General features: G+C 40.5%; 1 protein-coding gene across 2 annotated transcripts in view; it reads right to left on the reverse strand.

Annotated features, from left to right (window-relative positions):
* Positions 1 to 16,339, reverse strand: part of grin2ca (glutamate receptor, ionotropic, N-methyl D-aspartate 2Ca) — a 66,582-nt gene that overhangs the window by 18,150 nt on the left and 32,093 nt on the right. For both annotated transcript variants that reach the window (XM_069525282.1, XM_020094193.2), the window contains 3 exons: positions 15,665 to 16,266; positions 10,490 to 10,604; positions 3,206 to 3,417 (listed from right to left, as the gene is read on the reverse strand). In XM_069525282.1, coding sequence (XP_069381383.1) covers positions 3,206 to 3,417; positions 10,490 to 10,604; positions 15,665 to 16,266 — 929 coding nt within the window. The remainder of the gene's footprint in view (positions 1 to 3,205; positions 3,418 to 10,489; positions 10,605 to 15,664; positions 16,267 to 16,339) is intronic.

Consider the following 16,339-nt stretch of genomic DNA (forward strand, 5'->3'; position numbering starts at 1 on the left):
ATGGTGCATTTTACAGGATGTTGGCCTGTAGATGAATAAGCAATTAAAATACATCAGGTTGGGCTTGATTCAAGGTATTTTTTTGTTTTTCTAGCAAAGTAAATAGTTAGTGCCTCATAAATACAACCCACAGAACAGGAATTACTAAATAAGAATCGATTCAGCCCGAGGGTGCTTTCACTCCTACCTTGGTTGGTCTGGACCTTCAGATTTTTCAGTTTAGCCTGAACTAAAATAACAGGTGTGAAAGGTGCCTCTGACCAAGGTCCAGATCAACAGACCAAAATTTAGTCTGACAAAAAGAGGTGGACTCAGTCCAGATCAAATGGAACCATGGTTCAATTTGTTTTCAGTGTGAAAACACTTTTTTGGCAAGAACAGACTTTCTGACCAATTGTAAGAAGTTGAGACATCATTAAACAATAGAAGAAGAAAAAGAAGTGGAAGCAGCTTGCAGGATTGATTGCAGTCTTTATGCCGACAATATGTTTAAATGACAGAGACGTTCATCGAGGGCAATGGAACTTGAGTACAGCACCTGGAGTTAATAATACAGGTAGTAAAACCATAGTAGAGTTCACACTACCAACAAATCAAGCGAATTACCAGTTCATTCATTTTATCCATTCAATCAGAAAGACTATACCTGCCAAACTGACAACACGCCAAGACTTAAGTATGTCATATATCATTCTTTAGTGTTATTCCTAAATTACAATGTGAAACCAAAAATAACCAGATAAAATGTCCACAGTTGAACCATGACATGAACCTTGGTTCAGACTTTCAACTGTGAAAATGTCCTTAATCTCACTATACATGAAGACTTATCTACATTTTGACTGTTGGAATCACATTATTATTTATTGTAACCTTCACTGGTCAGATTCTCCTTCAGCTGACCAAAGTGTCAATTGCTTCATTGAACCTTCCATCGACTTAATCTGCTCCTGCCTTCAATTTTTTGTGCATCTCTGTGAAAATGTTCCTTTGTCCGACAAGGGGAATTATGCTCTTCTTACACTGGCAAGATGATTTGGTCAGCATGAGCGATAAAGCACTGCAGCGCTCCATAACACTGAAGCAACGCCATCTTCATCTTCCACTCCCTTCATCTCGTTAACACCATTGTCAGTAATGGATAATGGCCGGTGTCTCTCTCCCCCACTAATGAACACCAATATCAGTATGCAGGTGCTCGGGATTGATGACATGGCCTAATCGTCCCCTCTAATTGATACCCTACCAAGCAGCACATATATTTTCCTGATTGGGTCACAGGTTGATCCCTGGGATATTGCACCCTGGCCAAGCAGCCTAATGAGTAGCTCACCTCATTGAGTGATAAGAAGCCATGCCTGGGCTAATGGCACGGGAAGAGCCTCTTAATCTCCTACCTAATGGCACTCTCAAGTTGGATAGAAAATCAATTAGGCTGAGCATGTTAACATGTGAGAGTGCATGTGGGACTGTACAGTGACATAAAGATTTCTTTGAGTTTGGTAACGGCAGATAATCACTGATGTGTAACACAAACAGACTGTACTTCAACCTCTAGAGTTATGGATGACAGTATCGCACCTATGAGTGAGATACTGAAGTCTTAATATGATTGTAATTAATAGCTCTGTAACATTTTTATTCTGGAAGTCTATGTGTCGATTCATCAGTCCGAAAGATGCAGGGTTGACTCACTGCTCCATACCAGACTGTAAATGAAGTGAAGCCACAGTGTCCTGATTGTCCCCCTGGTGGCTGGCTGTGTTATAGGTCATAAACCACACCTCCTCCATGTTATTACTTGGGACATGCAATCATGGAATGACACTGATGTATGTTCAAGTCTGCAACTTTCTGATCACTTTAGTTTTAATTAGGTATTTGATGTTGTAAAAATGGGAATGAAAATTCATGATTGACAGCTGAGGCTGACTCGTGATTGGTTGAGGGCATGTAACGGTGAGACTTTGTTACATTGGCACCATCCTCCGATCGTTACTGCACAGACTCCAAATAACATCTTTGGTGGAAGATGACAGTGTTCATATCCAGGATATTTTGGCTTTGCTCCAGGTTAGAGTTAGGGTCAGAGGAGGGGGATGGAGATGCATCATCCAACTTTACTTACAGTCTGTGCTCAGCACACAGACCTATGAAGTAATACAGTGCGACAGGCTCTAAAATTTACAAAGTCCGCTTCTCTTAAAACCATCAAACTACAAATGTAACTGTGATGTAAGCAAAGGCGCCGATGAACCAGTGGGCGGTGCAGCATTGGATGACATGAGGCAGGAAGTGTTGTCTCAATTTTTTGGACTGCCTTGAAGGACGGTGGTTCGATTCCAGTCTTCCCCATTCCGCATGTCCAACCCCAAATTGCCCCTTCTCATAGAGAAAGTTCTGCAATTAGATGCACTGTATGGATGTGTTTTTGTGACTGAGTGAATGTGTACTGCGAAGCGTTGTAAAATACCGACCATTTACCATTCACCTACTAGTTCTCAAGCACAGTGCAGGCTGACATCTCTGTCAGCAGCCTGCCAGGAGAGACACTTTTAAGGTGCTGTAACCAAGATGCCAACTTTCCTTTCTCTAACTGCAGCAGTCCGGTGTTTTCAAATCCCAGATGATGAACTAAAGCATTCAAACATGGTTTTTTTAGGTAAAACATGAGCCATTAACAGAGCATGGCCTGGGGCCACTCTCTGCTGTGAGGGTTGGAAATACAGCTTGACTGATAAATGGAGAGTTTTGCCTTCCAGCTCTGCTCCCTCTTCTCCACAATGGTGTGGAACAACCGCTGCATTAAAGATGATGCATCACTCTCGATTTTAACCTGTCGAGTGTTTATAAAAGAAGTTCATAAAGGTAAAGATAATAACAAATATAAGATAATAAAATGTCAATATCATCATTATATATCATATTACAGGCCTTTTGAATTTACTGGACACTGTAGAGAGACAGGAAAGAATCCAGAACCGAGGACCTGCAGCTTATGGCCTGTATGTTCATGTGAGATACGTTGTAACCACTAAACTAGTTTGAACTTTTGGGATTTTTTTTGTCTGCCATATGTTGAAATCCGATAAAAAGAAAAAGTATTCAGTTCAGATGTCCTGTGTTACCCATTGCTAAACTAAGGTGAACTGATCCATTAAATGTGTGTGTGTATCTTTGTTGTTGCGTTGGCAGCTTCACTTACGCCTCCGTTTTGTTGGACTGTCGTCGGCAGGGCACAGTGTTGCTGACACATGTACCAGTTAAAGGGTCCACTGCCTCCACAATGACGAAGGGCCGCTCCTCCAGCGTGGCCACCGTCAGGTGCCTGTAATCCGACACCGGCTCCAGGTAGGACCCGAACCGCGGCCACACAGGGTATCGCATCTGCAGGATGCCCATCTCGTAGGTCCCCACCTGAAGGAGTCAAGAGAGGAGGGGGGAATCAATGTGGGCTAGTTGAAAAATCTCTGTGCCAAACTCCAGATGGTTGTGCTGATGTGGTACAGAAATAACATGCAGGAAAACACAGACTCTTACAACAGGGCTACATAAATATACAATAGAAGAAACTTAGAACCTGCCACAGATATAAATAAATAAAACTTCTCTCCTATATCTGATGAAACCACTGAGCGTAACCAGATCTATTGCAGCCTCCAGTCTTATCATCAACCCTCTCATTGATATCGCACATCTTAGATTTGCCTGTCTGGACGTGGAGCAGCGAGTTTTAGTTCATAGACAGTTATAGGAAATTGATTTTTGGTTCACCGGGGAGGTAGAGAGTGCAATTATACATGTAATGCAATTCCACCCTCTGCTTTATTACCAGTCGGCTAATTTTAATTGGATGTTGTGGGGAAATGAGCATTCAAGCAAGCTGAATACGTAATCAAGATCTGGAATTAAACATTTCAAGCTGACTTATTTGAATGAGCCATGACCTGTTTAGTGCCACGTTCCACAAATTTGCCCGTCTAACTCTTAACTGTGTAAATCAGGCTGTGAAATGAAGGAATGAAGGTCGCAGAGGACCAATCAGATCCCATTTAAAACAAAACAATGACAGATTCCACTGATTGTTAACTTAATGCTGAATCAGATGGGGCTATTAAATACTGCTTTGGTTGCTATAATTCATTTTCATGAGAGCATCATCGGATTCTGGGGGCTGATGCTGATAACAATATATTGGGCGAAATTTATAGTCTCATGGAAATTGAACACCTGGATTATTTCAAATATAAATTGGCAAACACCATTACACTGGTATATAACTGTGGAACTTGTTTAATAATTCAAAACCAAAGAGCATTAAAATCTCCATCATTTTGGTTTCAGCGTTTCACAAGGTTTTGAAACCTGCAGGGATTTGCTCCTTTCCAGCCACAAAAAAGCATTACTGAGGCAACTGATGTTCTGTCTAGTTCACACCTTACGTTCAGCCCAAAGGTGTTGGACAGGGGTTGAGGTTGGGGCCTCTAAAGGTCACACCAAAGTGGGAGAAGCTGTTTCATTATTAACCTGGAAAGGACAGAGTAACTTCCAAACTGTTGCCACATGGCTGGAAACATTTCTTCAAAATTCTATTTGAATTAAGAGGCCAAACCCTGAAAATAGTCCCTAAAAAAAAGTACATTGAATGGGGCCAGGGATTTCCACTTATTACTGCTCTGTGGCTGTATGCCTCCTCCAGCCAGTGCTGTTTCAGTCTACATACATATTTTGTTTTCAGACTCATTAGGGCACTGTGACCTTTGACCTCTGACCACTGAAATCTAATTAGTTCATTTTTAAATCCATTTGATAACTGAAGATAAAAGTCTAAAGGCAGACTTGACACATCGTTTGCAAGAGGCAAAAAACATGTTGCCACAGTGAACTTGACCTTTGACCACCCAAAAATGAATAGTCAATCTGCAAGTCTAAAGCCATTCTCAGACGCAGAAACACAGTTGTGTCTAGACATTTTCCAGAGTTTGTCACATTTGAGGAATGCAGGGGGAAGTTCTTTGGTCAGACACATTCACAACAACAGAAAAATCTCTGGAGCATTAAGGCATGGGGGTGGGCATGCTCGAGGCAGGATGTAACACATTTATTCACATCTTTTTGTTTACAGCACATTGGTGCCGATCTTATCACCAAAGGCTTTTAAAGTCTTGCTGTTTTTCCAAGTTGACGTCTTCACCATGTATCTTCTGCATGTATTCTGAGATATCGATTTTGCTTTTTTCCAGTTTTACATCTTTCACATGGTAGAATCATCATCAACATGCCCACTAACCCCACAGTGACATTTTCCTGGACAGGAAAAGTTGATAGTAAATGACTTGCACATTTGCATTCTTATATACAGCCTCTCATTCTAATATCTGGATATAAGTGACCTTGACCTTTGACCTTCAACAACCAACATAAAATCAGTTCATCCATAAATCAAAGTGAACATTTGCACCAGATATGAAGATATTCCCTCAAGGCATTCTTTAGATATAGTGTTCACAACAATGGGATAGACGGACAACCAGGAAACAATAATGCATCCAGACACTGGCTTTCAGCGGCATGGAGGCATAATAATAAAACCTGTCCCAAATAGGATTTTTTTTTGTATTTGAATACAAAAGTGATTTGTTAATCAATAAACTTTAAAATTCAGTCCTGCTGTAAGTTATTCCATGTAACCTATAAAATCCATCTAAATATCATCCGTAGAAATATTGCTTCTCCCAAAATCAATAAGCTAGTATGAGTTAAGATATAAAATGATCTATAGGCTTGACAGGAAGTGGTTGTCTTAACCACATGGGAATGGTCACAGTAACAGGGTGAGAGAAAGAGATGAGAAGAGCAGTTTTTACATCTTGATCGTATTTTCTTTAGATGGATCAATTCCACTTATAATTTACTCTTGACAGTAGAGCAACATTTGAATGCATTTGAATTTCAAAGTCTGTTTATTTGACAAACGCTCATCTGTGATGCTGTAAATTTTATTAACAGTCTAGAGAGCTTAAAAAAACATGCACACACACACACACACACACACACACACACACACAAGTGTCAATGTGTGGACAAAATGTTTCTCCTCCCACATAATCTCTGCTGTTCATGCAGGAAGAGGGACAATCCTGTCTGATCACACCCGTCAGTACAGCTTGTCACCATGAAATGAAACCACTGAAAGTGCAGGTGTGTGTGTCTGTGGTGATGATGATGGGGGGCAGCAGCAAATATCCTGATTCTCCCTTTTCCCGTCAGTTATTCCTCTCTCCTGTCAGTCATATTGATCCATTCTGCTGTTTACCCCGTGGCCATTTTGCCAAGTCAATCACAATCTCAAATTTCAGAAAAATAAACTGAGATTAAAAAATACATCATATCCCTGTGGCTGCTCAGACAGTGAAGATCACCATCGTTCATTCCCAAACCCCTTTTAGTTTTTCTTTATACGTAGACAGGAAATAAAGATGGGCAACACATCTCCAGCTCCTTCCATTATCCAGAAATGAAGCCAAAATAGACTGGATATGAACGCTGCCATCTTGTGCCAATGATGTAATAGATGTAATGGAGCCAGTCTGTGCAGCAGTGATCAGGGGGTGGAGCTGCAGTAGCCAGGTTTAGCTGATACGCACACTCGACCAATCACGGGTCATTAGCTAAGGCTTCGAAACTTGGTGGAAAGTTAACCAGTAAACTTGCAGTTTAAGAACACAAAGCACTTCAACAGGCTGCTGTGTTATGATTATCCTGCAGGACTACTTTGCTTCCTAGCTTCCTCCATTCCCTCCTTCCCTCTGCTGGATCACAAGTTAACTACTTCAGATAGTCTTATGTGCTTTTAGTCTCTATATTTTGGATTTGATTTGTTCGTTACAGTTCAAGTGAATATTCAAATTATGAATAAGAAGTTTCTTCTCATGTCTGAACTGTCAATCATGCCATTTCATCTAATGACTTTTTTAACCAATTAAAATCAATCTTGTCAGAAACACACCCTTTAACAAACAATCAGTGTCATAAGATGTCGATACCATATTTGAGAAAGATGTATTTTCCATGTGTATATTCCATTTCCAGGGGGCAATAAGACTTTTATGGAAGCAGTCATGTTATTCATGGTTTTATTAAGCATTTTAAAAAAGTGTGTTATTGATTTCTGATTGACAGGAGGAGGAAAGCATTATTGTAGAGCTAATTCAAATGTTGCTGTCCGATGTTAGTCATTCCTTCTTTTAATCAGCACTATTATAAGGTAAAACAAATGCTACAGAGAAAATACTTCATTTAGGTGATTTCTTTTCACGTTAGAAACTCATTTTTCAGCCGACGTGACTTTAATTTCAGGGTTCGTGCTCGTTGCAGATACGCAGTGGCTTTTCATTGTCATATATCACCCTGCCTGATAACAGTCAAGACAGGAACATTTCCTTTCCTCCTCTGGGGCTGCTCCTCTCTGTTGCCACTCTCTTCTGTCATGGTCTCCCTCCATTGTCCCAAGTTACCTTGACTTTTAGAACTGTAAGGAAGTCGGAGAAGCAGCAGAACAGTAACTCTGGGGAAGGAGCGGATTACAGCAGCTGTGTTTGAGAAGAGGACTTGCGGAAAGAACCAACGTACCACAGCAGGGCATAGAGACAAACAGCTGCTTTAGTTTTGCTTTTCTTTTGTCACATGCTTGATGCTGTCAGGAACTCTCAACTCTGCCCTCTAGTGGATGTGTTACACAACAACCATGCCATAAACATAAAGGACACATGGATGTACTGTATGTGGGAAGTGGCAGTTAGATCATTTCTAAATGGAAGGATCTGTTTTCAAACAAAAAGGAAAGCTAAACTGATTAGTCTGAGAGACATAGAGGGAAGTGACACGCCCAATGCCATTTAATTCTTTTTAGGGCCTGTGGTCAGGTTAAATAGGAGTCATGCCAAATTCACTTTGATAGCACAGAAAACAAGGATATGTTTTAAAAATAGACCGTTCAAGTTGGAAAACAAGAAAGTTCCAAAAAGTGAAGCGGAAACATCTGGATCACCCCCTGGTGGCTGACTGTGTTGTAGGTCATAAACCCCGCCTCTTCAATGATAGCAGGAGGGACATGGGCCAAACAAAAACAACAAGCACACATTGAATAACTGTGTCTCTCATGTTAGGTTGATTCAGTGTCGCTGCTGTTCAGGGCAGTTGTTAGAGTTTCTGATAAGTTTGATTTTAACAGCTGAGACTGACCTCGTGATTGGTTGAGTGGGTGTATTGGCAGGATTTCGATAACACAGCTCCATCCCCAGATCACGATGATGTCGAAAGTACAAGATGGTGGCGCCCATATCTAAGATATTTTGGCTCCATTTATGTACAGTGGCAGTAAGTAGAGACATGTCGTCCATCTTTATTTACAGTCTATGATATTTTAAAACTTTGTCTTTGTGTGTGCTAAAAGTAAATTCTGAATGATCACAGCTCTCTGCAAAGTGAAGCTAAAACTGTAACAGCTGTTGAAACAGCAGAATGAGCATGTCGTTACGGACTGGTGTAAACAAGAAACGGACTCATTAAACACAATTTAACTTCATTCCCTTAAACAACATTTTAATATCAATTACAACCATGGGGACACTATGTTCAGTATGTTTAACAGCTGTCATCCTAAATTCTCAGTTCTTCTATTTATTCCATCTAAACTATTTATATCGATCACATTACAATCCAATGTCCCGTTGTTTTTTTTTTCTGCACAGCTGTAATCAAAAGCTAATGTCTGACTCAAAACAAATTAATGTTTCACTGGCCGGCCTATATTACTAATTACAGTTACATAACATTGACTGCACATAAATACACAAGTAATTTCTGTTTAAATAAATATGTGTTTGATTGGACCAGGCTCTGGTATTGATTCATACACAAAATAGCTTCTGCCTGCTTTCACATTTAAATTCTTTGTTTGCCTCTTTTACCATCACAGCTCTCCATTAACTCATAGCCTTGATAACATATTGGAAATTAATAGGAAGCAGCACCCAAAACATCAGTATAACATAATTAGCTTGGAAATGGCTGCCGGCTGTTTACTTTAAGCGTGATGTTTAACTAAACACCTTCCACTCAGCCAGTGAAGGAAGTGAACTCCCTCCAGTCTGGTGTCCACATCACATCCGCCCCCTGGGGTTACATTAATGTTTCAATCTCCAAACAAGTCAATGAGGCGGCAAGCTGCAGCAAAGTACCCTGACTAAAGTGTGTGCGTTTTCTCTTAACGTGTTTTAAAGAGAAAGAGGGCAGGAGTATGCAAGAGAGAGGTGTGTCTGTGATTAGGAGACGACGCTTCATTAAGTGGTTCAGTGTAGCAGTGGAGTTCTTACTCCTAGGTCTACTCCCTGAAAGACGACGATTCAAATCATCAGACAGGGATTTTTTTTCATTTGCCAGTGTTCACGACATTTGGTCCCCAGACGTGTCAGTTATCGCTTTCATGCAGCTCTTAAAACATCCCACTGGTCATCTAGTCGTCCTATTGTTCACGTCAGTGACAGGTACAGGCAGCTACTGACCGGGACCCATGAGACCGATGCTGCTGTCGGAAACACACTGATCTCTGGACGTTCTCCAATAATTATCCAGAGGGATTGTACGTGAGAACAGAAATGTCTGAGTTAGCTGCTCCACACATTTTACAGAACTTTTCTTGCCAGTCCCATTGTAAAATAGAGGGACCATATCCATTTCAGCCCATGTGAGAATACAGCCACAATGGAGGCAAAACTGAAAAAAAAAATGTATAATACAAATATCTCTGGATGAAAAGCTGAGTCAAACATGTAGAGGACGCCAACAACTTGCAAAGACAATTACCCAGGCTATCTCCTGCTGCGTTCATCATATGTGAAAGACAATGTCTGGAGAATATCCAGGCTCAACTGTCTGGACATTTTCTGGGGTTCATGTTTGGAAACGGGTTGTGTGAGATGGAGGCAGCTGCTTCAGCAAGGGTATTAGAAAAAATCATCTTCTGCTTGTTGCTTAGAATTCATGAATTTACACAAACAGCATTATTATGCATCCTAGTTAGCACTCATTAGCTCTGAGGGCTAACTCAGCTGGGTTACCATTTCGCTTAAACACCACTGTCACCCTGAACCCTCTCCAACCAAACCTCATTCAAGAATCTGGTAGTTAATTAGGTTGTAAATAAACTGTCAAATATTTTTATTGATTTGACAATTTTTATTTTTACTTTCTTTTTATTAATTTGCACAATTTTAGCAAATCAGGACAAATACTGAACAGTGCAGGACAGCCCAGTGGGCGTATTTGATGCCTCTACCTAGATAATGTTAAAATGCTTACACAATTATATAAAATAAAAATGAACATGCAGAAAATGATTTATTCATAGTCGGGTACAGCCCTACTGATTAATCTTTACAGAAAGGACCAGTGATGTATGAAATCACTTAGAGAAAGACACTGTTACCTTATCCCACTGACGCTCTCTGTCCAGAGTGATGATGATCATGGCTGGATTCACCAGGTAACCGTTACTGTTGAACGAGAAGTCATTGTGCTCCCAGGTTACATTCAGCATGTGCCTGCAGGGAAATAAAGAGAGAGACAAACATCATTTTTCTCTTTCCTGAAATCAATCTGTCCTCAAAACTTTCAATTAGATATAATGTATTTATTAAAGATGAAACAATTTTCCCAATCCACAGCCCATTAATCATCCTGATCTAATTAAAACAACTTATAGCAGGTTGTGCTTGGTCCAAAATAGTCATGTGACACAAATTATTGGAAGACTAATTTAATATGTGGTATCGTGCCCTAATTTTCATTAGAATAATTATTTGTGATTTACATTGTGTAATAGTGTTAAAAGACAACATGTGCTGCTTTTGTGTATTTTCAGGATATGAATTTGTATATTGCTCGTCCAGGGGCTAGTCTGGCAAACCCCCTAATACAGTTAGGTAAAGCAAGTGGAGGCCAACATTCCCTGCATGCGCTAGAAGCTGTTGACCAATCACAACACAGTGAGCTAGCTGGCCAATCAGAGCTGGGCTTTATCAGGAGGGAGGCATTAAAAAGACAGGCGCTAAAGCCAAGTGTTTCAGACGGAGGCTGAAGAGAGGAGCTGCAGCACTGGACACTATGAGAAAAGTAACCTTGTTTCTGAATGTTAGAGCATGAAAACCTTCAATTCATAACACAAATCAAAATGATAAAACCTGAACGTGAGAAAAATGTGAAGATTGTGTGCATTACTAAAGGGAGCATTGTACTGCAGCCAGATACAAATTGCGGACAACTATTTCATGGTTTTAAGACTCTAATTTAAAATTGCTACATCAAGTAATGTAAATTTTTGCCCAAAAACACTGAAGCAAATCCTCATTACAATTTAAGATGAAAAGATGAAAACAATAGATTTAATTATCTCTTTCTATTATTTGTTGTCTTTCTACAAATGTATTTATTATTACTTATTGCCTTACACACTATATACTTAATTACAATATCTCTATGTTTGTTTGGCTGCAACAATTGTTGCCTCCTCTGATTCCATCTTAGACCCACATGTCTGCTCTCTCACCTCAGCCGCCACTCCAGCAGAGGTGTTGAAAACCTGCTGTGAGAAGAATAGCCCTCAGCCTGATCTGTGTGAAAAACCTTTTTAATCTGGTAATCTTTGATAATCCCATTAACAGGTGAGCTGACTCATGATCAAAAGCATGGGGGGGGGGGTCTCCAATCAAACGAGGACAAATCTCAGAACCGAGGGGGGTGTAAATGTTTGATCTGGCTGACGACTGAATATAAAGCTAATAGAAAGTGCTTTGTTCTGTGATGCCGACCTTCACGTTAACGTGGCGAGAGCTGCTGCTGCTCAAATCATGCCTAGTGGGTTTAGAGAGTCTTAGAGGAGCTTTGTACAGTATCAAAGCGTGAGATAATGTTCACCACCTTTACTTTTTCATGAGCAGTTTGGGTTTACAAAAGGAAAAGTTGTGTCCCCTACAGCTCTGAAAGAAAAATTACTTCTGACATCAGAGCGAGAGGGTGATGTTTCATGATGCAGGAGGAGTGTCTGATGATGCTTGTGTCCCGTTCGCAGCTCCTTGGTGACCATTTATTCTGACACACACTTTCTCTCTCTCCCTGAATGACCTTGGTTTATATGAGCCAAAAGCTGACGCCGGCTGGAGTAGTTTTTTTTCTGACTCCTCCCTTTGCTGATTAAAACATTTTTGTAATTATAAAAAAGAAGATTTGCTGCATGTCCTGTGGTGCGGATGGCGTCAGAATGCTCCTCTAAACACGGTTTAAATGAAGAAAGGCTCTGCCCCCAGTATCCAAGAGATACAGGCTAGGTGAAAGATAGAGATGGCAGCCAGGCAGAGGAGAGTGATAGTCGCCATCAAATGTGCTCCATAACAACCAAACAGATGGGATGTCATGAATAAATAAACAACTGTTGACCTCTTTTTGTCAGAGATGATATGATATCAAGATATATCACATAATGAAGGAAGAGATTATCTCTCAATGTGACCCCTGACAATAAAACAACATTGTTCTTCAGTCATAAACGGAAATGCTAAGGACAGAGATAGAGAATGCTCTGCAGAGGAAAAAGAAGTAATCTGTCCAAACCCTAGGTGTCTCAGGACAAGTGAAAAAAATAGTGACCGTCCTCGCAAAGGCAGAAGTCAAGGAGAGGAGGTCTAGGAGAGTGTTAAGGCTCAGAAAGTGTTAGGGTTTGATTGAGGAAACTGGATTTCACCCAAGTCGCTTTCAGACATGCATTGAAATTGTCAAAAGGGGTTGTGAGAACTCAAATGTCTGAATCACTAGCTCTGGACATTCTACAGAACAGCAGGAAACTGTTAGTGAAAGAATACCAATATCTCACGATTAAAACCTTTCGGAGATGAAGATGTCAACTTGGAAAGATGATGAGATTCCAGAGCTTCATACAACATGTCCTGCCTCCTGCATGCTGTACCCTGGCTCCAGACATTTTCCTGTTGTTGTCTCACCTGCACAATCTCCTACTGCGTTCTTCATATGTAAAAGACAAACTCTGAAAATGGTCTGGGCCCTATTTCCAGACTTTTCCCTGAGCTCATGTCTAAAAACAACTCTGCAGCCATCATTAATTTATTTTGTCCCCAATTATGACCCTTAACAGTTATAATAATCTAAACCTCACCAGAAATGACTCTTAAGAAAACAATTGAGTGAATATTTTTCATAGAGGGCAGTGACTTAAAAGCTTATTTTCTCATTTAGACATTGTTTTACACGCAAGGATAAAGTCTTGAAGGTTGATCTTTCTGCAGAGATGCAGGAACAGTTGATCGCATTGAGTTTTTTTTTTTATGATCCTCAGGAGTTCATTCTAAAAGTTAAGTATTATGTCTTATTTATGATCATACACAACCGACAAGTCACCGTGAAGTACAAACGAGGCAGTATGAAGTCACAAGGGTTCATCTCTCACGTCTACTGTTAGTATCATTAACAGCCAGCCACTGCAAAGTTACATCCCTATATCCATAACTCACTCTCACCTTTTATGAGCACTGTCTTCAAGTGGCTCTGGTGGCCATTTTACTAAATGTGACTGCAGTGTCTTGCCAAGAGAACAATCACCCCCTTTTATTTCTTTTAACATGCTTGGATGCTTTGTGCTGATCTTCCTGTTTATATATGTATAATACAGGAAATGCAGTCCCTGCCATCACCCATGGGTAATCACTTCTACTACTACTAAGACGGGTATTTACAAAATGTAAATACTTAAAAGATGTCCATAGAAACTTTGCTCTTCACAGTATATTCTTAAAGAAATTACAGCATGGAGTGTGGCAGAGGACAAAATAAATAAAGGCTCAGTCTCGAAACAGGAAAGGGTTGAAACATAATTACTTCTGCTTTGATTGTTAACAATATAAATTCAGCATAATGTACTTTTCCACAGCACTAAGTCAGAAAAGGGAGTGATGCCTTTTTAGCTGTTTGAAGGCTTTAAATTTGAAACATCTTCACAGAAAAAGGGAAAGAACTTTTTTACATTTGTGGCGGAAGTAGTAGTGCATGCAAGAGCCTCAGGGATGGAGACAACATGTAAACATTAAGAAATTTTCAACAGGGAAATATTGTCAACAGCAAATTATAAGGTGAAAAGATCAGCATATAGAGGGTTCTTGATAAATAAGACAACATTTACTTTTGAATTTAAGGATATATCCAACTAAAAAGTGGCAAATGAACTTAAAGGTAAATTATGTAGAATTTTGTGATTTCGAGTGTTGAAATTGCAGCTGAACACCCCTCACCTCACTCTCTCCTTCCAAACATGAAAGAGAAACTGTGGTAGCCTTCAGTTGTCATAAAAACTCAAAAAGTGTTTAGTTTGTCCAGTCTGGACTAATGTAAAAAACATGGCAGGCCTCCATAGAGAGGACCCCCTCGATGTAAATATAAAGTATTTAAATATAAAGGGTCTTTTCTGGGGTAAAGAAAACTACAACTCATACAATTTAGATGAAATAAACTAGTGAAAACATCATGAAGATTATTCTACATTAAATTTCTGCTAATAGTCCCCTTTCACCTAAATCTTACACACTGGACCTTTAAAGGGATGGTTCTTCACTCATTATCTACTCACCACAATGCCAATGGAGTAAATAATGAGTAAATTTAAATTTTTGGGTGAATTATACCTTTAACTTGCTCTTTCCAAGTTCAAGCAGTTTAACTAAAACACGTTACTCTTACTTAAATTAATAATTATGTTCAGTTTTTAGGAAACTGATTTATGAGATTATAGAACCAAAACACTTTAATTTAAACCTTTATTTAAAAAATCTAGAGATGTTCAAAATAGCAGCCTAACCATTGCTTTCATTGTTATCCTAGAGGTTTTTTCTCTTCTCTTTCTCTTTAGTTAAGAGATTGATGTTGTTTAACAACAAGCTAATCTAAAGATCTGATTTTGCCATCCATCAAACCCAACACGCTACAATACCAGTGCTGCGTGGTTCTTTTACATGTGCACAGCTGAGCTCTAATTCACTACAGGAACACAAGTCCAGTTTATTCATGTGAACATTGTTTAAACTCCTTTTAGGTAAAGCAATTACTTAACTCATATTACATGAGTTGAATCAACTTCCATCCATCCCCCCATTATCTCTACTGATTATCGTTAGAGGGGTTGCCGGGAGAGCAGGAGCCAGTCCCAGCTGATGACATTGGGTGTGACACACTGGAAAGGTCGCTAGCATATGGCCAACATAAAACATATGAACAACCAATCACACACTCATTCAAAGCCACAGTTAAAGTCTTAAATCAACCTAACTCTAATCTGCATGTCTTTGGACTGTGGGAGAAAACCTACACAGACACAGGGAGAACAGCCAAACCCCACACAGAAACACCCTGGCTAAACAAGGATTCAAACTGCTGGACCCTTTTCTAGTGAGGCAACAGTGCTAACTACTGCACCACTGTGCCACTTGAATCACTTTAATAGTGAGAAATAAGTAAAGAACATTCATATAATGTAAGAGAGCAGAGATGTTATCATTTACAGTCAGAAATAAAGCCCTCTCTGGTTCCCCACATGTTAGCTTACCTGAACAGCGTGTCATTAGCAGCCAATGGCTTGACGGGGTTGTGGCAGTCACTGTGGCCTTCTGGAATGAAGCCCCTCTGTTTCCGAAAGCTCTGCACGCCTTTCACCACGATGGCCACCCCGTCCCGTACCCTCTTCCTTAGGCTCATTCTCCAGCGGTCTGTGATGATGCTGATGAGCCCCACAGGGAAGCTTTCAGGTGGGGGGATGTCTGGGTTTCCCACGGCCAGGCTGGGGATAATCCAGATGTAGCCTGGCCCGACCAGTCCAGCCCCGGCTGCCATGGAAAACAGGTACTGGGCCTCTTCGTGTGAGCAGTAGACCAACAACACCTGGGCATCGATCTGCTGCAGCAGCCTGCCTGCTCGGATGTCGTTCATGCCGTCGGCGGACATGTCGAAGGTCAGCACATCCTGTAGGTCCCATATGAAGTAGCTGGTGTCTGTGAAGGACTTGACGTAATCCACGTAGGCTTCGTAGCCTGGGTAGAGGCTAGTTATGACTACAAAGCTGTCCCAGTTGTATTCCTCCATCACCTTGAACATACCGTTGATCTGCTGCTCGATGGAGGAGCCCAGCTGCAGGAAGTTAGAGCCTTCGCCCTGGAGGAACAGGAAATCATGGCATCAGTATGAAGACCTTTACGCTCAGTTAACCTACTGCATGAAATTTTCT

Source organism: Paralichthys olivaceus, chromosome 5, assembly GCF_024713975.1.
Source record: "Paralichthys olivaceus isolate ysfri-2021 chromosome 5, ASM2471397v2, whole genome shotgun sequence".
NCBI lineage: Eukaryota > Metazoa > Chordata > Actinopteri > Pleuronectiformes > Paralichthyidae > Paralichthys > Paralichthys olivaceus.